The 23702-nt window shown below is 37.1% G+C and overlaps 1 protein-coding gene and 1 pseudogene across 1 annotated transcript; one reads left to right on the forward strand and one right to left on the reverse strand.

Moving 5' to 3' along the window:
• The first annotated feature begins 18091 nt into the window (after positions 1–18091).
• LOC110784018 (beta-fructofuranosidase, insoluble isoenzyme CWINV6-like) lies at positions 18092–18922 on the forward strand (annotated as a pseudogene).
• Positions 18923–19264: 342 nt separating this feature from the next.
• LOC110784020 (uncharacterized) lies at positions 19265–22575 on the reverse strand. Its single transcript, XM_021988426.2, has 4 exons — positions 20474–22575; positions 20068–20367; positions 19882–20017; positions 19265–19795 (listed from the first exon to the last, which is right to left on the reverse strand). The coding sequence occupies exons 1-4, from the start codon at positions 22573–22575 to the stop codon at positions 19265–19267; spliced, it is 3069 nt and encodes a 1022-aa protein (XP_021844118.2).
• Positions 22576–23702: the final 1127 nt, after the last annotated feature.

Below are 23702 nucleotides of genomic sequence, written 5' to 3' on the forward strand. Positions count from 1 at the left end.
ATTTGGGAGGGGTTGTAGCCATTCTAAGGTTCGTTTTACACGATTGACCTTAGGATTGTGCCCCTATGACGTGTGTATAGCATTAGCGTCGAGAATTTGCGATAAAATCGTCATTTCGAGCATTTTTAGAGTGTTTTTCTCAAGCCTCCAACTGTAGCTACGGGATTGGCTTGGTGCTATAATGCCTTGCATACGTTTTTATGCATTCATGGTGACATGGATCATGAATAGTTTGAACCAGACTCGTTTAGTGCGAGGTACGTTCGAGTAGTGATCTGCTACTTCTCTTGTAAATGTCGTATTGTGCGACATTGCCATGGTCAAGGTAGTCACATGTTGATGTGTGCCTTGCCCAAAAGCTAGGTGCCTTTCTTTACCCATAATCATATTTAGAAATTTTTTTGACTCACTTGCAACGTCGAGATAAACGCATACTTAGATTAAACCAACGACTCTTTATTATGTTCGAAGAAGTCTTTGAAAATTATTTGATATCCGAGTCCTACTGTGTACAATCCGAGGTGTCCTAAGTAAGTTGACTTATAGAAGGGTTCGTACAGGATTACATGAGTGAATACTGTTACGATTTTTGGAATGTTGTCTAAGGATTTGCTGAAAGCCAGGGTGCGGGCGTCAAGATATTACTTGTGCCCGTGTGTCACATGTTTTGGGCTTTTAGTGCCATCTTTTCCAAAATTGGGGGAATATAAACCGTTTTCAAATTGACTTAGATTTACTTGGTGTATGTCTGCACAAAAGGTCAAGGTATACTTAGTTCTTTCCCTAGCTCTTTCATTTCAATTTTTTAGCCCCCAGTTGCTATTATGTCTTTCCATTAATGATGCTTTCGGATTTCGATTTTAGATGCCCGTGTCATATGTCTGAGTAGGGTGAGCCTTGGTTAAGTGCCAAGTCCTATCGACAATGTCTGATTTTTTTCTAAGGGGATTCGCAAGCATTTGAATTACCATGAACGGGTGCCCTGAGTTCGAAGGAACGATGGGGCGACGCCGTAGAACAATCCTCTTTATTGCAAGCTTACTGCATTTACTACTTGTTGGCGATTATGACTGTGTCTAGTGGTGAAAGAAGGTCTTTAAGTGAGTTACTTTGCTTTAGGGAGGGTCAAGTCGAGTACTTTAGAGGTCATGGACGCTCGCGCTAGCCCCCATTCTATTGAGGCAAAGCGATTTTTGAGTCTTGGCTAAGTTCCTAGGAGTGTGAGTGCTCCTTCTGGCAAGGGTACGTGCCCTTATTATTTTTCGATGTGTGCTCATTTTGGCATCTTAATGACTTGGATTCTTCCTTTGACTTAAATTTTTCTTTCGACTTGGATTGCAAGTAATTAAATTTCAATAAGGGACTCTATTTCTTATTCTTGTTATTCTATAGGCTCTAACATTTTTGCAAATTGGTTGGACCGAATCATGGATTGCCTACGTATGCGCCTTAAATAGATTTAATTTGGAATCAGGTCTTGCGTAGTTCTTAGCCTAGAAAATGGTTTTTTAGAATGCTGATTTTAAACAAGTACGTTCTGAGGTGGAATCGCAATGTTTGAAATAGGATGAGATAAGTGAAGTTCATTATTATTTTAATCTGCTGCTTTGCCGTAAGCCAAAAATTTGTTTTATTTCTTTAAGTACATGTATTTGCACAAAAATCTTTTCATGTGTTTTTTTTTGTACCTATATTTGAATACGTGCTGTACCCCTCCAAGTGTTCGTTATTGTTCCGTGTATGTGCGGATAAAATGACGAGCACTTCTGGACAAATTTTTAGCAAGCAGAGAGAATCAGCGCCCAGGCTGGGGCGCTAAAGATTTCGGCGCCCAGCTCTGGGCGCTGAAAATGATTTTTGGGCGGATCTTTTTTGGTGCGCTAAATGCTTCTTTTTCTTTTTAGACTAACTTTAGAGGCGCTTTGCAAAGTTTTTTTTATTATTCACATTTTTTTTTATTTTTTTTTATTTTTACGTTGAGCTTAGAATGTACTTTTCATTTGTCTCTTTTTTATTTGTGACTCAAGACGGCTTGAAAGATGGGTTGAATGAGATAGGATAAGTTGTATAGGTATTAGTCGAGCATGAGGATTACATCAACCAAGGCCAATGAATAGCATGGGGACGGCTCAAGGGTATATCAACAGGATGTATCCAAACAAGTTATATGGTCATTATGCTAATGGTGGTGTAAGAGCAGGTTTGGGCTTTGGAAATGATGGGCATGACGCACGTGTCAATGACCGTACGTGGTTTGCAGTTGATAACAAGTTCAAGAACAAGAGTCGAGGTAATAGTTTCTTGGGTTATGGCAATGAGAACATGGATGGGTTAAATGAGCTGAACAGGGGCCCCAGAGCGAAGGCGTCTAAGAACATAAGGATTGGAAAGGGTAGACATCGTACAATTTTATGATTTGGATTGGTTGACTCAATTATTTTCCTTCGTTTACTTGGGTAAATTTCGCACTTTGGGAGGTACGGGCTAAGTATTTCATGGCTCGCTCTTTTCGCTCTCCCTTTTCTCTTTCTTTTTAAGTATTTCATGGCTTGCTCTTTTCGCTCTCCCTTTTCTCTTTCTTTTTTTTTCTTTTTTCTTGGGATTTCTCCCCAACATAAATCCTTCAAATATTTTTTTATTTGGGCTAAGAGGTAGATGGTTATGGTCTTTGAGTCACGAGGCGAGACTGAGTGAGCCTCGTTTGGTAGGCCTATAGTGGACCTTTAACTTTAGTAGGCCTAGGGTGGACCTTAGCTTTAGTAGGCCTAGGGTGGACCTTTAATTTTAGCAGGCCTAGGGTGGACCTTTAAATTGTCTTACTTTGCAAGCGTATTTAGTCGTTTCTTAAAATGTGCAAATAGCGTAGATTCAAAATGTTGCTTCTACCTTATTGAAATTTAATGAAAGAATTACATCGAAAATAATTTTTTTTTTGCTTCTTTTCAGATTCCAATTTTCGGTATTTAATTGGAAGTTGTGATTTAGCCTCGAACTTTCATTAATTTTTCTGATTATAACCCGTGTAGGAAGACAAGGAGGTGGCCTATAATCAAAATAATGACGTGGCGTAAGCCTATAATACTTGACCAAGCAACTTTCAGACTTAGGCTAATTGGACCATAACTTTCGTTGGTTGACACTTTAGATTTTAACCCTTGGGTGTTCATTTGTCATGTGCCATTTTACTTAATGTTGGCAAGGTAGTTAGTTGGGGAGATCGAATTTTTATTTTTGCAAGACTAGAATCATTAGTGCGGCTTCCCTCTTAGTGTGTATTGCTTTACCCCAATGGTAGCCTTATGGTATGCCGATTTGGGTATTTTCATGGTTGGTCATGTTGCATTCATGGAAAATCTTTTAGTCCGTACTTAGGAGTATTTAAAGGAGCGAGTGGCTCGAGAGGACTATGATAGTCGTGACCCAATGTGGTCATAAGCCTTGAGGCCATTAATTTTTGCTAATGGTATTGACACCTTAGGCTCACTTTGGGGGTTGTGCGACTATGGGGGAATGATTTTCAGAATGTGACTGTTTCCATTTTGCAAATACTATAATATATTATTTTTATTGGTGAGAGAGAGTATTGAGGCCGTAGATTCTTAGCAAGGGATGACAATTACATATGGGTGCTTATTGATTTAAATGTTAGGAAGGGAGACTCAATATGGTTTAACCTTTTAACTTGCAGAACGACACCAAGCATTAGGACCGATTCTATGGATAAGACAACTAAGACTTAGGATTTAGATTGTACTTTGGCATAGCCTAGTCTAGACTCGGATTTTTTTTATTCAAACATTATTTTTCCTTGAAAACTTCATTTGAACATTATTTTTTTGAATACTTTGCCCATGTGACATTCAAGGTTATTTCAATTAGCGTGCTCGGTTTCGGAGCCGAACATTGTCGTCATAGGAGGCCTAACAACGACACAAAGAGTTATTTTATTTTTTACAAGTCGCTTTTAGAATCGAGTGCCTTTTCATACGACCTCGCAGCAATTTTCACGAATTTTCTTTTACTGCTATGTATACTTTATGCGCGGGCACCGAGGCTGCTGTGCCTGACCAAAAGGCCAGGCAGCAACTTCAGCGCCCAGCGGTGGGCGTGAGAAATATTGGCGCCCAGCCAGGGGCGTTGAAAATGCGTCCCTGGTTGGTTCTTGTTTCTTGTTTGCGTATACTTTTTGTTTATGCGACTTTGATTTTGCGTGCTTGCCTAATAACGTCCTTTACGTGTTGTGCAGCGTTTGTGGGATTCGTTACGGGCCATCCCGAGCGTCGCTTATTTTTGTGGCGATCGTTCAGGTTTGCGGAACACGTATTTTGGTATAACTCTTTGGCCAATTGGTTTGTGAGTGTTTGGGCAATTTTTAAGGTCGCTGGTTTTCTAGCATTATTTGTCACACACGATCACGTATTTCGCTACACATAACTAACATTACATCATGAGGCAAGATAATAATATGTCATGTAGTTTATGATAGGCTTCTATGGGTAGTATTTACGCCGGCTTGGTACCGCTTCTATCGCAGATCCAACACATGCCCCGGTCGAGGTAGTGCCTTCAACAGACGAATTTCGCCCAAGAGGCCAATCTCGATGTAAGCCAAGGGGGCATGCACCAATGAGAGGGACCTAATGGGCGAGCGATTGGGTTTGGGACGGGTGTACTACTAGCGAAAGTGCCGAGTGGACAACATTCGAAGCGTATGCACCCCCCGGTTGGCGATGGGTATCCTTAGTCCCAACTCCCGAGATGAAACATCCCAAGGGAGCCAAGATTCGTTATGCGGTTCTGTTCGTTCACATTAATATGCTGATTTTCAGGTCGTCCCAACTTGATGGGGAAATAAACGCGGGGTAGGATCGTTTCACCCTTCGGCTATTTTGATTACCTACAAGCACGAGTATTTCCTTCACTATCCCCAGTGGAGTCGCCACTGTGAGGGGGTCGAAAAAGCACGAGGTTAATGCGTGACCTCGTCCCTCGTGGGTGTGACGTTTCTTTTTGTCAAATCAAGTGTAATTGGATTTCCTGTGAGTTTACACCCAATTGACTAGTAATATAGGAGTCGCCATTCAGTTTTTAACGACAATGAGAAAAACTGACAAAACCCGGTTATCGTGACATAAAGGGAGTGCAATTATGTTTGACCACGACGGCCATAGGTTCCCTTGTGATCCCTGGTGTGGGGATCTCTCAACATACACCCGCAAGGTAGAGATTGAGGGTTCGGGGGACTGTAACTACCGAGAGGAGTACTCGCTCTTCGATAACTCCAGAGGCAGGATATCCTTACTAGCTCAGCATAAATAATTGAAGGGACATGCATTAACTATTAAACTAATCTAAGTTGATTTTAACAATATGCAACATATAATACTAGATCGATCCCGATTATCTGATTTAGATTGTTTTAAGGGACCTAGCATGATAATCCAATTTCCCAAAAATATTATCTTTATTAGGCGTGATAGAACAATCAGATTCAATTAGTTTAACAGTTCATAAAAGGGCGAGGAAAGCAATTAAATCATGGAAAAGGGACACATTACGACGCACCCTTGAGAGGTGCGTCACGGTTCTCAGAAAACTAACCACTTTGTCTTTGCTATTTCTCCTTTTATTTAACGAATCTCAAGTTACGGGACAGGATACGTTCTGTTCGATTTTTGGATCGATTGCGACAGAACGCGTGATCAATTTCGCAGCGTGAGGCTTAGGCTTAGGGGTTGGAGTCAATACTCAGAATATGAATTGTGTGTGTCACGTCGAATTTGGGGCTATATTTATAGAAAAGAGTTTGTGGAAAGATAGAATTTTAGAGCTCTAATCCACGAAGAATTAGGAAAGAACACGTCCCAGGTAATTTCAGCGCCCAGGGCTGGGCGTTAAAGATTTCGGCGCCCAGCTCTGGGCGTTGAAAATGGGATCCAGGCAATTTCAACGCCCAGGGCTGGGCGTTGAAAATGATGTTTGGGCCGAGTTCTTTGTCAGATTTGGACTCTTAGAATCCGGAGTGTTTGAGACTTATCCGAGTCTTTTAGTGCGTATTAACTTTGTGACGGAATGCGTCTGTGCCCGTTACGAACTCTAGGTTCGTTAGGATTTTAATTAATACGTAACTTTTATTTCCGAATTATACTAGGAATAGGATTCCACTTGCAAATTCTATCTCTTTTAGGATTTATGTTGGAGTGCAACACCTAATTCTGACAGGTTTCTATCTTTTATGACTTGCCACTTTTAACAACTACCTATTATGGCAGTTACTATTTTTAGCAGGTTTCTATAAATAACAGTCTTGGTCGAAATGAAAAGGGTGATTAAGATTCGTTATTTTATAGGAGATGCGTTGCCAAGTGGAGATTTATGTTCTCATCATCGAACCTTCCCTTTCGGGAATGGGGACAAAAGTAGGTGTCTACAGTTGCCAAACTTCCTCTTCCTTGAGCTGCCATAAAATCTACATTGCGTTTCAACCGCTCCAGTCTTTGCCTTTCATAATCCGGTAACACTTTATTTTGAAGGATAGATGTAGCTTTATTCCCCTTCATCTGCATTTGTATGAAACCATTAAACTTATATGAAAGCATCACCATATATTAAGAACCATGATAAAAAAAAAAAAGTGAACTCAATATCAGCCATCAAAAGTAAATTCTGCATACATATATTCTGTATATATAAGAAAAAATAACAATAAGTTAAAAGAAAGTAACATCCTACCATCAGAAAAATATCAAGTTAAAAGAAAGCAGGGTTTTAATTAGGGCTTAATTGTGTTGAAATTGAATTGATTTTCTTGTGCACGACAGGTTTGAGTTCCTTTTTCTCTATCTAATTTGTAATTTATGCAGTTATTATGATGAATTTCTTGTTGAGGTTCTGATACTCAGCCTTCTACATCATCTAAACCTGGTTAATCTATTTGGGTATTGTGCTGATGGAGATCAGGGGTTGTCAGAACTCAGTTTTTTGGTGGATAATTGGACATCTGCAGGTTTTTGCTTGGTTGCTGCCAAATTCTTTTGGGTCATCTATCTTTCTCTTTCGATTGTTGTCGAATTGGGGTTGGTTTTGGTGACTCACAAATTTGGGACTTGTCAAATTTGACGGTGGTTAGCCTGGTTATGCCGTCTAGGGTGGTTGTGTCTGAAGTACGTTAATCAACTTAAGTTGGTGAACATTTTTTTACTAGAGATATGTCCCATAATGTCAGCCCAAGTTACCGAACCTCATTTGTCTTTTTTTTTTCCACCAAAACAATTTGACACAGCATCCAAATATCTTATTTTCTCCAAGGTAACATGTCTGGTATAAGAAGCACATAACTGATGTTCCTCTATACCTAGCCATGGAAGCCATCACATTTTCCACAACTATTGCAACACATGTAGCCAGGTGCAAGCCTGTAAGCTAAGTCATTACTACTTCTTTGTTCCCCCACTTGAGTTGCAGGCTTGGATGCTCTTAAGTAAATGAGAGAAATATGACAGGGTTCTGCTAGTATCCTTCTGGAGCCCCTGAAAATTATTTACAACACTCTAATATGTCTCATTTAAATGGAGCTTCAGACAAAAGATTGTGTTTTGGCTTCACCTTGTTAATTGCAATTAAAAATTTAAATCCAAAAAAAACAAATAGCTAATATTTGTTAGCAAACAGGCAAGTCTAACATATTATTGGTTAACTATCTTAGCATGTACAGGTGAAATAAGTCAACCGCAATAGTTTCTGAACAAAGGGCTGATGCAAAAACCCTGTTAGGACTTGTCGTCCAAGTACAAGTTTCAATTTTATCAAAAGGGTTAACTCTATGTGATTATTGTAGCAAACAGGTAAGTCTAACATATGATTGATTAACACTATGAGAATTATGTGTAGACATACGTTCTCGTGTATTGAAGATGTAGCACTAGCAGATACAAGATACCAGCACGGGTAATATGGATGAGGATGAAAGATGAAAAGCCCCCTGGTCCGGTGCCCAAAGTCTCACACGACTTTGTGACGAGAATTTATTTGAAAGGACATATTTCTAATTGATAATTTAGCATTGCAGGTAATCATACAAGATTCCTGTATTGGTTAGGTTTAGTCCTAAATTCAGTTTTCTCCTTTCGATTGTATTTTATTGTACTAATCTTTCTACATCTTTCTTCTGCTACAGACTGCAATCCAGTAAGGACTAAGGAGTCTAAGGACGGAATCAATAAATTACAATATCAACATAGAAGATTTATACCTAATTTGTGACCAGGTATGCCCAGTAGGTGTTGTACCCTAAACCATAACATTAAACAAGCTATAAACTAAGAACTAAATAATTAATTTATCATGTTCTTAAAAGTTGTGTTTAGATATATGTGTGAGAGTGGATTGTGAGTGAGACAACGCATTGATGGACTAAGAAACTAATAATCTATTAATGGAATATTATTAGCCAATTACAAAATGAAAGAAGAACAATATTGGTTCTAAGGAACTTTGCTCATGTTATTGACTTCAAAATGACATCATTTCTTGCTTTAATGTACTTCTCATCTCTGAAGTACGAGTATATGCATAACAGGTATGAATCTTTCTCAATTTATCCTCGGACATTTTATTTTCTAATTTCATTTAAGAAAACCATGAGCAACAGAGAAATTATAAGACAATGATCCCCACAATGCACTGCCAACTACTTTGCTGCCTTTATAACAAGCAACAATATCAATAAGGTTTTCAGGCAAAAAAAGTGAGGCTGAGTTAAGATCGTTTTCCTTCTATATAAATAAATTTCTTACTACTCCTCTCCTTCCAACTTTAGTTTCAAACTACAGAAATCAAAAAAGAACAAACCCAAATATATGGCTAATCGTTCCCTCCAAATAACGACGACTCTCTTGTGCTGGACATCAAAGGGAACCCACTTGAAGCAAGCTCAACCTATGTCATATGCACTGAACTGTTGAAACTCAAAATTGGGGGTGGTCTAGTCCTAGCATTCAAAATAAACCACGCTGAATCCCCTCAGTAGGTAGCCTAATTAACCGAAGGATGGCACATATAATCCCTAATAATGTTTCTCCCATCTGGACCATCAAATAAACATATCCACATCTCTTCAGACCTTAACATAATCTTCAACGCTAACTGTGATAAGTAACTATACCCTCTACATGTGGAATTTAACATGTCCATAGATAAGGTTGGTCTTTTTATAATCAAGATGACTGATGAGCTTCAGAAAATGTGATAATTTCTACTAGGCATTTCATCGAACAAGTGGTGGGCACTTCAAAATTACAACTTAAAACCTAAATTTTATGGGTTTACAATAACTTAAGGAACTTCATAATAGTATAATTTGTGAATATTTATGACATTTAGGGTTTCAAATATGAACAAAAGTAAGGAGTTAAAGGTTTAGACAATACCTGTGAGAGACTATTGAGAGATTGGAGATGAAAGCTTCAAAAATACAACCCCTCTTTCTCTTAATTTGTTGATTTTTTTTGAAAAAATTTAGAGCTTGGGAAGAATAATTGGACCGGTAAAGTGGGGAGGCAGTCAGGCAGAGAATTGAAGTAGGTTTTTTTTTTTGTTGTTTGAAATATTTGGGGATATGACGAAAAATAAGCAATTTGGTGTTTTAGAAATTTCTCGAAACTTAGGAGGGAAAATTCGCGCCTTTAGGAAAATTGCATCACCCACGTCAACGAGCTAAAAATTAATTAGAAATTAACTTCAATCGAATGCAACGGTTGTAAAGAAACCGTTACCATATCCCGTATAACGGTTGCATTAGATATCCTAATGCAACGGTTCCAAATAATCGTTGCACACAACCGTTGCATTACAAAACGCGTCATTTTTCGACGCTTTTTTGGCTAATTTTCGACGCCATACAACGTCGAGAAAAATTTTCTCGACGCACCAAGTCAGCGTCGAGAATCTCGACGGGTTTTGTCGTCTACAGAATATCTTTGGCGCTATTCTGCGTCGAGAATCTCGGCGGTGTTTGGTGTAGCTAAATATTTCTCGACGGTCATCTGTGTAGTAATATTTTTAGCGGGTTTACGAACAATTTTTTGCGCGAATCATGTTTCGACACTACAAAGCGTCGAGAATTTAATTTAATATTTTTTTTTAGTCGTTCATGTTATCCCAAAGCAAAATCAACCTGAAACTAATTAATTAAAACCAAACCAAACAGATGCAATTAACTATATATATATAGCACGAACACATTTAAAATTATAAATGACAAGATTATATATTAATCTATATAATGTAATAATACGTATTAGCTCGCTCCAAATCATATCATATCATCAAATTAAGTTTAATTACACATGTCCAAACTATTAAATTAGCTAGCTACATATCTCCAAAACACAAATTTAATACCAAAAGGTTTGAACAAAGCATCTAAACAACAAAACAGCAGATAAAGTTAGAGGAGTACAGATCACTCCCTAACAACCAAACACAACAAACGCAATAAAAGGGTACGCAACATATGAGCTTCATAGTTTAAGGAGCTATGCATCATCCCTTAGATTCTTTTCTTCCACCATCATCATCTTCAAATGCATCCTTGACCTTAAAAAAAATATTAAAAACGGTAAGTATATATTAATAGTTTCCCCAAAAGTGTAAAAATAAACTACGATAAGTCTACGGTAAAAATAAAACACACTTGTGACTGGAACTTTCGAATTAAAATGAACATGACTTATTTCGTATAGTTGTGCTAGAGTATTCTCTGTTTAGTCTTTTCAGCTAGGTTCTACATTCTAAATCTCAACTTAGGTAAGAACCAATTCTTGTGAACCAATTCACACACCCATCAAAAACCCTCTTTTTTTTTCTAGAAACAAAAAAGAAAATCCCAATTTAGCAATGCTCAGCCAAATTGGATTGTGGTATGAGGATAACTGATAGGATGAAGAGGGCTTCAGTTATTCAGTAGCTCAGCTTCACCTGTTAAACCCTCAACGTGTCTATCAAAATTCCGAAGCTTGAGAATACAAATCCAGACCTCTGCAGCAAATTTATATTTGAAGAACAAATCCTAAACAACATTGCAAATTACACCTGCTAACCATGTGACAAACAAGATTTTAGGAGAAGCTTTAAGGTTGCAAACAACATTGCAAATTACACCTGCTAACCATGTGACAAACAAGATTTCTAGATGTTTTGTTATGTTCAATTATGTTCTGTTCATGCAGAAGTTCATTTCTGTTCTAGGATCTGTGTTGTAAAGTTCAGTTCTGTATTTTTCCTAAGTTCAACCAGTCCATTTAATTTGTTATGTGTTGCAAAGTTCAGTTCTGTATTTGTTCTGTTCCTGCAGATGTTCTTTTTTCTGTTCTGTGTTTGTTCAATTCTTAACTAAATACTGTCAGTCCATCTATCACACATTTAACATAACCAGTCATATAAAACAGTAGAAAATGCTAAGTGAAAGGGTTTCAATAATACCGGAGGGTTAGCCATACGCAAGGCGGTTTGTGCAGCGTCTATAAGTTGTGTTGAAGCGTCTCCACTGCGAATGGATTCTAAAACTTGAGAAAACAGCGATGTCATTGTCCTAATCAGCTTTGCATTCTCATCGCACTTGTCTTTTATCTCTTCATTTTTCTTATGAAGTTCCTTATTCTCTTGCTTCAAGCTTGATACCTCGACATTGATGCTATCCACTTCTATTACCTTCCTTTTTCCTTTACCAAACCCTGCTTTTCTGAGTGCACCACGCACCCCATAAATTTCACCTTTACGAACACCAAATCCATAACCTTGTGGTTTTTCAGGAATTTCTCCATTATATAGCGTAGCCTCGAAAGCCTCATTCTCGATCTCCTTAATTGACTTAGAGCTAGGAGGATAAAGAAGCTTTAAAGTTTCAGCCTTTGCCTTAATATCATCCTGCATAACATATACGAAAAATAAATGGGAGAATAAAATTATACAAAAGAAAGTACAAGCTAAGGGATAACCATCAGAACTTTACCAAAAAGTCTTCGGTGAATGTGCCATCGACAAAGGTTCCATCCTTCTTCTTATAACAAGCTAGCCAAAGTTCTATTAGGCTCATATCTTCTCCATGTTCATCTTCCTACAAGTAGCAATATATACATAGAAACAAGTTACATGCAATATTATAAAAAGACATATCACGGATATAAGTTTTTTTCTAGTTGGATTAATGGTATTATACATAATCAGCACGTGTATTCGCAAAGCTTGTACCACCATTAGTGTGCAATTGACTCAGAGATGCTCGTGCCTCTTTTCCATACTCAAACAATTGCTGCAAAGTATTTAAACATCATTATTTTGTGAAAAATCAAAATCAAAATCAGGATTTAACGAAGCTACTAGCGGATAATGCATATTGAGGAAGTGAATGTACCAGGAAAGAAATTTGAAAAAGCAACAACAGTTATGTTATCTACTGGTTTATGAGGACACCAAAATCTATTGAGAGCTATCTTGACCACACATTCAGTTCCTCTTGTTCTTTTTTATTTTGGAAGGAAGTTCCTCTTGTTCTAATTGCTTATTACTTATTTTCTTCTTAAAATCAGATCATATATAAAAAAATTCAGATCAAACTAGAAAAACCAGATTAGATTAAATCAGAAATGGCAAAAAATACTCACTAAAAATATGCAGATCAGGTCAGACTAGAAAAATTATGAACAAAATAGAAAAAATAGTCAATCAGACCAAATCGTAAACTAAAAACAAGACCACACCAGATAAAAGAACAAAGGTTAATACATATTTAAGACTTATGAGTACTATTCTAAACCTGCGACTAGTTGAGCTCGATATTAACATGGATTCACCCAGTCAAAATGATTCATTTGTCGAATACGACCTTGATAGATTGAGAATGACAGTCGTTACTCCGCTACTCGTTAGTGTTACTGATGGTAAAGAAGATTGTAATTATACTAGAAAACTTTTGTATCTACATTGGATGTATCATGTATGTAGGTCATTTCTTGTTTTTGGGATTTTCTCCTTAAGAGTCAAAACAGTCTAGTTCAAATCCAATACTTTCAGTTCAATTTAATATTATAAATAGGTTTAACTTAGGTTCAATAAGTTCAATTTCTCTAAAAAAAAGATTCGATAAATTCAAGAAGTCTAGTTCAGTTCGAAGACTTAATCAGAGTATCTTCTAAGTTCATATTCGAAAAAAACAAAAATCTAAGAGAACAGAAATCGACATAGTAGACAACAAATTAACTTCCAACAATTTGAGAACCAAAACAGAAATTAATTTTTGAGAAACTTAAATAAGAACACTGGTTATTCAAATTCAAACTACAGTACGACACAATAATTGGCCAAAATCAGTTGACTCTAATAGAACAAGTGCTTGAGCCTTTGATGAGGTGGTGCAATGTGTGGTCAAGTAATATCTTAGACCAAGAGGTTTTCCTAGTGGAATCAGGTGGTGGTGTCTATTGAGAGCTGCCAGAGGTTTTGTTTATTTTATTTTAACACACCAACTGGACAATCCAATTCGGAACTGGAGACATATGGTTTCGTTCTTGTAGTTGAATCATCAGGGAACATTTTTCAGTTCCATACGGCTTAGGTTCTAAAAGTGATTTAGCTTGTTTTCTGTCTGTTTTTTTTTCCTTTTTTCGGTATTTGAATATTAGTTCATTGTACACTATGGTTTAGAGTCCTTAAGGTGTATTTGAGGGCGAATTATATTTTAGAGTTCTCAATGGTTCTTGAATTAGGTTAGGATTAGGGGATTAACCAAGGCATCCAGTTAGCCACTGGGTGATGCAAATAGTAGTTATATTCATAAATTATAAACTCCGGTGAAGAAGAACACTTATAGCTGCAGCATCAACAGCTCTATAGTTATGGAATAACAAGTTTAACTCCAAAAGCATCTGGTCCGTAAACTTATAAGCCTAAGGCATTTCTCTATGATAAATAGTTTAAACACCACATGTTTTTGGAGCCTAATACGAAGCTACTGTAAGGTCTGTAACCAGTAATGCTATGAAGTTCATATGCTGTCACAAAACACATAAACTAAACCCAAAAGACAATTCGAACTGAAAGGAAATAACAGCAAATTAAAGAAAGCCTGGTAACCTATCTGAATAATCAATGAAACTCCTCCAAACACAAATAATCAAATCTTAAAAAGCAGATTCTGTTGACAAGGATACTTAACCTAACATAAAGCCACAATATTGAAGCAGAGCAAAGTCGCACCAGGACCTTTTTCCTCACAAGTGTTACATAGACTTGACGTTGGGAACAGATAATATCAATTCATATCTTTATTTTTGGGTCGATTAGACAAATACAGTATCCCTAGAATTTTCGTCTTTGAAGTTTTGCTGTTTCATGATTTTAAATCTCTGTTTTGCAGGAATTCTCACTGGTTGGTGGTGCTACCTTGATCCTAAAGGACGTGCTATAGGTTTCCAACTGTTTTTTAATCATGTTTTATCTTTTCTCTTAAAACGAGATTTCTGTGAGATTGTAGTTTCAGGTCATATTTTTCATTCCAACTCAGAGTACTCCGGTCTGACAAGTTATTCAGAAACAGACTTTCCAGGACCAGCTTGTTCGAACCTTAGACTCCCCAAGTCCCTGCCAGTGGGCCTTATATTTGTGCTTGAAACCCCATAATACTAAACACCATGATGCGAGGGCACTAAGTGATGTAATGGAAGTAGTAAACAATACGTAGAAGTGTAGAACAGTATATTAAAAACTTACTTTCCCTTTGGATGAATCCCAATAGTTGACCAAGTTCACCCAGTCTTGCTTGGAAACTCCAGGTGGCACTTCCTTTTTAATGGCTTCTATTGTTTTCTCATTCGGTTTGAAGTACTTTTTCTTAATTTCATATTTATATTGCCTCCACACTCTATCAACACGTTGGAGAGCTAGGTCCTCATACTTTGTATCATCAGGAATCACAAAGTTGTCCTTAAAAAAATACGAAGCCATGAATGACTATATGAGTTAACACAAATTCAATCTTAAAAAATCAGCAAAATCGAGAGAAGAAACATACTCTAATCAATTTGATGATTTCAACTTTATAATAGTTGTCCAGTTGACCCCAAGTCTTTTCTGAAACTAGGCAGTATTGTTCTTGCTTTGCTATGCTTCCAAGGAATCTGACTAAAATATGCCCACCTTTCCTAATCGGTTGGTATAGTTCATTGAAGTGCACAACATATTTGATGCTTCCATTGTTGTTCCAGACGTCCATTGGTTGAATAGACCCCCTAACTAGTTGCTTATTACCCTTAGCATCTAGAAAAGGCAACATCAAAGAGTAAAATCATTCGAATTAGAAAAGAGAAGGAGGTGCATCACTGCTAATTTAGCATTCATGTTGACAGCTCTTATTTTAGTAGATAATCGTGTCTGTATTTTTAGAGAGCCTGTTATATTTCTATATTTTCACAAGAAATAGGTTTTCTACAGAAAAGTTGTTGATTGCCTAATGATTCATAACTCACAGCTCTTATTTTAGAAGATTTAAGGAGTTACAACTTACAACTCTTCTGTAGGAGTGCATAAAGTTAATTATAGAATCTCTACAATAAAAGACCTTAGTCAATGATTACATGTAGCTGAAAGGAGAGAAGTATCTAAGTCATTTACAAGAAGACAAGATCGATTTCGAAATTCACAGATTAGATTTACTCTTTGATTTACTACAAATTTAATTTACAAAAATTCACTATGGCCTTTGCAAATAGCACTGCATCGTACACTATTATCACCTTTAGTCTACTTGGCCTGGTTAACTGTCAATTAAGTGGGTTGATCTAGTGAAAGGTTTTTGATAAACTCTAGCACTAGGATAATTTTGTATGATCCTTCGACATGCTTGGTCCAACTGTCAAAATTCAGTTTTACTTGTCGGATGTATAAACGTGTTTGCAGTGAGGCTTATGAATCATCTGGTCATAGGCGAAACCTGATTTCAGTAAAGTTTAACCAGAATCTCGGTGATTTTAATTTCTGTCTAATTTCTGGCTGTGAAATTGAGATTTGACAGAGTATACAGCAAGTTTAGGTCAGATATAAAGCAAGTTCAGGTCAGATATAAAGCAAGTTCAGGTCAGAGATATAGCATGTTTGGGTCAGATATACAACAAGTTCAGGTCAGATATACAACAAGTTCAGGTCAGATATACAGCAAGTTCAACTCAGTATGAACAAGTCAGATTTGACAGAGTATAGCAAGTTTAGGTCAGATATACAACAAGTTCAACTCAGTATGAACAACTCAATATGAAGGCTACATCAACAAGCAACTAATTCAACTAATCTGAAATTGCTCAAAACAAGTTCAGGTCAGATATACAGCAGCAAGCAACTAATTCAACTAATCTATAAAATATGACAAAATCTGATTCATTAAAATAAGAGGAAGTGAATGTACCTATGGTCAAAACCTGCTCCTTGTTATCATACTCAACTGTACTTAGCCATTCAGGGAGCGACTCATGACATCGAGACCTAGATCCTTTAAAGATCTCTTTTTCTTTTCCATCACATGATTCTTTGGATTTTGTTGTTGCTTTTCCATCACTTATATGGTCTGCATATTCATCCTCGGGTGTTGTTGGTGAACTCCCAGTACGAGTATCAAGTGTTTCTTCTAATATACTAGCATCAAAAGCAACAGATTTATGTGGACTGTTTAGCAAGTTCATATGGTAGCTGAGAAGTTAGAGAAACAGTGGAAGGGTGCTTGGGTGGTTCTGACAGCCTAGACTGTGGGACTTTTATGGTATTTTCAGTTGGGATATTAGGTGACTTAAAAGTCTTGTCTAGAGTAGGGTTGTACCTTGATGGCCCTTTTGATGCAACCTTAGGTTCACTAGTTGTTGGTACAATGAGTGGCTTTTTCCAAATAGGGTTGCTAGTGGTAGTGGAAGACGAAGTCCCACGTTGAGTGCTAGTGGTAATTTGAGGATTGAATGGCCCCCATTAGTCGTTAGTTCCCCTTGTATTTTGGAGTGAGGGCGAGGGCACTGGAATTGTGGGGTGATTTTTTGGTGGATGGACTGACTGTGATGATATCGGCCTTATGTTTTGGAGTGAGGGCAAGGGAACTGGGATAGTGGGCTGACTTTTTGGTGGATGGACTGACTGTGATGATGCAGGCCTTGTGTTTTTGAGTGAGGGCGAGGGAACTGGGATAGTGGGCTGATTTTTGTGTGGATGTGCTGACTGTGATGCTAACTGTGATGTTGCTGCCCTTTGAGCCTTTTTTGGAGGAACTTCAGATGCATTACGAGACTCATTTAGAGCTGCAATCCTAGTTCGTTTGCTACGATAACTCATCTCGTCCCTGAAAGACATGAATCATAAAAGTTTATTGTTATATCAAAGAAAGGCCTTCACATTTAACAGAAAATAATTCAGACTACTCACAGTAAGAACATAACATATTTGGATAACATAAACAGTTCCTAGGCTTTACATGGATTTAACTTCAGTGTAAACCAACAATTTAAACTTCTCACTGACAAATACACTCTGTTTGTAGTACCAACAGCCATTACCATACCAAGAAACTATTTAGAAGAGAACATGAGAAGGAAAAACTCCCAAGTCAAAGATCCATGGTAGAGAAAACTGACTTTGGAGCATTTGATATACTCATTCCCAACTCCAAAGTAAATTTCACTCAGTGGAATAGTACTGTTGATATACAAACAATGCTCCAAATTAACGCATTCAAAGTATAAACAACGGAAAATCATGCAAAGAAAGAAAAAAGGGATGGTCAGGGCTTCAGGTATACTACTACTGGTTCTCGGTTTAACTCGAAGTTTTCGCTTTGTATTCTTAATTTGTAGTCTTTACCTCGAGAAATATGGCTTAGTACTAGTGGGAACCAATTAATGCAGTGGCCTATCCAAGAGATTGAAAGTCTTTGCAAAGGTAAAGTAGCAATGCATGGATCGTTTTTGAGGTTGGTGGCATCACAGCAGCTCAGGTTAGTCATATTGCAAATCACAATCTTTTTAGAAATCTTTCTAACAACTATGTAGTTTTACTTTTTCAGTGGAAGGCTGATGTGGAGGTGTCATTCGAATTGACAAACTTAGAAGATGCAGAGGAGATGTAACCTAGTTGGACTGATCCTCAGCTGATATGTACTCAGCATCAAAAGATTGCAGCATAATTGAAGGCCAAGTTATAGTTCAGTTTAATTTTTTACATACTGGGGCAGATGATCAAAATTTCCAGTCACAGAATCTAGCATTCCCCTAGGACTCCTCTGATCCTTACCTGAAATTGGTCCTGTAATTGCTGAATTGTTTAATCTTGATCCTAGCAACAAGTTTACAGTCACAGATGATCAAGTTTACAGTCACAGATGGTGATATTGATCCTAGCAACGTAAGAGATCCAACAACTGCTTGGCAAGCGCCTGATGGCACGTGGAAAGTTCTTATTGGTGGAAAGATAGATTGGCAGAGGAATGACGTTTCTGTACCACAGTAAAGATTTTGTTAAGTGGACTAGGAGTAAGAACACTCTTCACTCTTCAGCAAGAACTGGAATGTGGGAGTGTCCTGATTTCTATCCTGTGAGTATTGATAGTGAAGATGGAGTTGAGAACTATCTTAAGAGGGAAGATACTAAATTCGTTCTCAAGGCGAGCTTTCTTGATCATGATCACTATGTACTAGGCTTTTATAAGGCTTAAACGAATGAATTCGAAGTAGACATAACTGACTTTATGGAAGATAATACTGATTGGAGATATGATTATGGAAGTAAGTTTTATGCTTCAAAGACATTTTTTGATGGTGAGAAAAAAGGACGAATATTATGGGCGTGGGTATTGGAGGCTAATGGTAGAGAAAATGACAAGAAAAATGGTAGAGCATGAACATTAACTTCAGCAATTCATTTAAAATAAGCACACAACCAACAATTGTTGTAAGTCTTGGAGGGGGCTGTAAGAAACTATACAACATATCATCTACAGCTTATTCTTTGCACTCATTTGCAGCCTTTAACTACTTAGAACCAACAAACACATAAAATCCACCCTTTAACTATTGAAAATAGAAACTACCAAAGTAATATCTAGAAAGAAAGAACTTACCAAAGAAAGACATACACTGAAGATATTTCTAGAAAGATATTTCTACCAGTGACATATATACAATAAAGATGTTTCTAGAAAGAAAGGAATTCTCAAAATAACATATAAAAAAAAGAAATCCATTCATTTGGAATGAATACATAATAATGTTGGAGCAAGAGCATAATGGTAAGGCTCATCATCGCCTATATCAAAGAAGTCCCTAGGCTTAGTCTTAACAACATGCGACCATCCTTGTTGTATCTCATCCTCAATGTAAAAACATTGTTTTGCTTGAGATGAGAAAACAAATGGATCATCATGCAAATTTCGGCCAGTGTGCATCAACTTCGAGAAATTTATACGAACACTACCATTTGGGTTTGTTTTCAAACCCCTATGTATATCAACCCATTCACAACGGAACATTGTAACCTTGAAAGAACCATAGTAATTTAATTCGAATATGTCTTGGAGTCTTCCATAATACTCTTGGCCATCTGCTTCCACAAAAACTCCAGAATTTTGTGTCTTGCGAAATCGCTCGCGTTCCACAGTATCAAATTTGTAGCCATTGACAATGACGCTTTTAAGTTTTTTACTGTAATTACTTAAACCACCGGCCAAAGCTTTTCTCAACTTTCCTTCTGTTGTACTAACATCTATGTTATAGGACTAAATTTTTTTTTAAAAAATGGTTAATTACAGATTAAAAAACATACAAAACAAAAAAGGTCAAAAGGTTACTGCATATATATAACCTGATTTCGCAACCACTCAGGGAACTCATTGATTATCCACCCATTTTCAACAATTTCGTTGGATTGACTTCCTCCACATTCATCCTCTTGCCGTTTGGCATATGAAAGCACTTTATACATTGAAAAAATTGTGTTACTGAAAAATTAATAGTTAGTAACTCTAAGTTAACTCATGACACTACTTACTCAATAATCGGTTTCATCTCATCTGAATGAAGCAAAACATAGCGATGGATTTGTCTTAAACTTTTGTCATCGAGACGAACGTTTTCTTGCTTTCCAACCACACGACAACCCGAATGATATAAATAGGTGTCATTGTCTAGAACACCATCTTCATTTCTTTTCGGTCGGGTGAATATGGTCTCGACACTTTCTAAATATCTAGAGCAGAATGTAATTGTCTCCCATAAGAGGTACCCTTCCGCAATTGACCCTTCAGGTTGGGCTTTATTGCTTACATGAGATTTCAAAAATGCCAAGTACCTTTTATAGAATGAAGAAAGTGAATGTGAAAGAAAAAAATAAGAATAGTGAATATATTTTAATTGAAATGATAAAATAAAATAAGATAGAGGCTCGAGATATTGACCTTTCAATGGGATACATCCATCGGTATTGAACAGGTCCGCCAAGTTTGACCTCATCCACTAGATGGATTAGTAGATGAACCATGATTGTGAAGAATATTGGTAAAAAAGCTTTCTCCAACTTACAAAGAGTCAATACAAGCTTTGACTGAATGGTATCCAAGTCATCAGAATGAATAGTGGTCGAACAAATATTCTTGAAAAAGTCAGACAACTCCTCAAGCAAGTCAATAACTTTAGTGGCATTCGATGCTCTTAAAGCAATAGGAAGAATATCTTGCATGAGGACATGATTGTCATGGCTTTTCAAATTAATAAGTTTACGCTGCTTAATATTTACGCATCGTTGCAAATTAGACCCGTATCCATCGGGAACTTTAAGCTTTTCTATGACCCTTAAAAAACGTTCTTTCTCTTCTGTAGACATGGTGTATTCAGCGGGAGGCAAATGGTCATTAACACGATTTGGATCAGATTGAGGCCAAAGATGAGATTTTATATTTTTGTCTTTGAGAGCCTGTCTTGCTTGCTTATCATCTCTACTTTTATCCATATCTAAAAGAGTTCCTATCACATTGTCACACACATTCTTTTCAATGTGCATAACATCTAAATTATGTCTTAGAGGATTATGTTTCCAATACTCCAACTCAAAGAGTAGACTTTTCTTTTTCCAAATAACATTGGCTTCCTCTTCACCACCATCATCATCATCCGGCTCATCATGAGAAGTTCCACCTTGAAGTCTCTTTCTTTTCTTAGATATTTTCTTTGGTTGTTCTTTCTTTGATTGTCCATAAACATACTTAACCTTTTCTAGTTCCTTCAAAATATCTATCCCACTTGCAGGGACCGGAGCAACCCCGTATTCATTTTCCCCATCAAATAAATTACCTTGAGAACGATAAGGATGATCAATTGGCAACCATTTTCGATGCCCTCGGTGGCATATTCTGCCGCCAAACCAATATGAATTAGTATTATGGGCACATGTAGGGCAAGCTTTGTAACCTCTTGTACTCCAACCGGACAACATAGCATATGTCGGAAAGTCGTTTATAGTGGAATGTAAGGCTGCTCGCATCTTAAATTTATTTCCACTATGCGCATCAAAGGCAGGAACACCTTCCCACAATAACTTTAACTCGTGGATTAATGGTTGCAAATACACATCAATATCCATCCCAGGACTATGTTTTCCGGGAATAAGCAAGGACAATATGAATGATGATGGCTTCATACAAAGCCACGGTGGCAAATTATAAGGAATCAAAATCACCGGCCATGTACTATAATTGGTATTCATTAGACGATATGGATTGAAACCATCACTCGCTAGACCTAATCTAACACTACGAGGATCTTCGGCGAATTCTACATATCTTTTATCAAAACTTTTCCAAGCCTCACCATCCGACGGGTGCCTTAAGATCTTATCATCTTTATGTTCAAAATGCCATCTCATATCCTTAGTTGTTTTAGATGACATATAGAGTCTCTTTAGCCTAGGTATAAGAGGAAAATATCGCATTACTTTAGCTGGCTCGCCCTTCTTACATATTTTCTTTCCTTTCTCACTTTTATTATCCTCCTTTTCTTTCACTGTTTTCCACCTTGATGTATGGCAAACATGACACTCATCTTTGTCTGCAAATACACCCCAATATAAAATGCAATTATTTGGACATGCATCGATTTTCTCATATCCTAACCCCAAATCGTTCACTATCTTCTTTCCTTCATAATAAGACGATGGAAACTCCTTAATTTGAGGAAATGCGTCTATTAGAAGTTCAAGCAATTTAGTAAATGACTCTGCGGACCAGTGGAACATACACTTAAGGTGAAACAAGTGTAAAATAAAGGATAACTTTGAGAAAGTAGTGCATCCCTCATATAAAACCTCATCAGCGGCTTCCATTAGTCGTTTACACTTAGCATCTTCTTCACCTGAGTTACTTGATGGAAATTCATTATCTACCTCACAATGAAAATCAAACTCCTCATGCATGTCATAAAAAACTTCATCTCCGGGCATGCCTTGCGATTCATTATGCGACTCTGAATTGTCAACACCAAAAGCTGCTCTTAGCAACTCTCCCATGTCATCTTGACCTACTGCATTTCCTAGACCACTAGGGGTTTCAAAGCTATTTCTCCCCTTTCATTGACTTTACGATGAAAAACCCAATTTCGATATTTTTTAAGAAAACCGTTAAGCAAAATATGTCCTCCAACTTCTTCTACGAAGTGCCATTTATTTAACTTGCACTTGTTACACGGACATCGTGTTTTTCCTTCAACAAGAGTCTCCTTCGCAAGTTCCATGAATTTCAAGCAACCACTATAATAAGCAGGATCCCCATTGCGTAAATCAATCCAACTAGTATCCATGTCTATAAAAAAAAAAAAAAAACTTATTCCAAGGATTTTTTAGTAAGGAACACACAAGAACAAAAGAGCCTAGACAAGCCTTACACCACGCACATCCACAAAGTAACCTTACCTTATCACACAAAATCCTAGAATCTAGAATTTGACAGCCAATAAACTAGAATTCCACTAAGGGTAGCAGCTTATTATTGAAAAACATACAACAATAGGAACATGCAACAATGATAGAAATGCATAACATATATTTAAACATGACACTTCACACAAATTCATGAGAAAAATAATAAGACCAGCTACTTTGTCACGCATTGTTAATAACATGATATCAATCTAAGATTATGTTAATCACCTGGTTCGTCTACAAGAGTGCAAATCAACTTGACCAAGCCTTTTGCTCTTCGCTAGAGTCTTCGGTTCGTTTGTTATCCCCTTCAATTTGTGCCAAATGGCGAAATTCAATTAGTAATTGACTGGAAAAATTCATATTTCAAATCAAAGGCTATATTAAGATTCCAAGATTGAATGCAAAAGATAAAGATACAACAAATACACCTTAAAAGAATTAGACTTTAGAGGAGATTCAACTCATTGGATAAGATTGGACATGTTAGAGAATCTTATGTCATTCAGATGAGGGAACACCGGAACAGGGCTCAAAATGAATGCTCTCTATCAAACCATCAAGCACAGTGAAGCCCAAAAACTCAAGAACTTAAAGTTTATTATATATATAAGGGAACTTTCATTCAAGGGAAGTTTCAAAATAAATTATCCATTAAAAACACTAGTATAACAGAGACAATGAAAGAAAATCCAACAAAATATACTCTGTGTTAG

Source organism: Spinacia oleracea, chromosome 4, assembly GCF_020520425.1.
Source record: "Spinacia oleracea cultivar Varoflay chromosome 4, BTI_SOV_V1, whole genome shotgun sequence".
Taxonomy (NCBI): domain Eukaryota; kingdom Viridiplantae; phylum Streptophyta; class Magnoliopsida; order Caryophyllales; family Amaranthaceae; genus Spinacia; species Spinacia oleracea.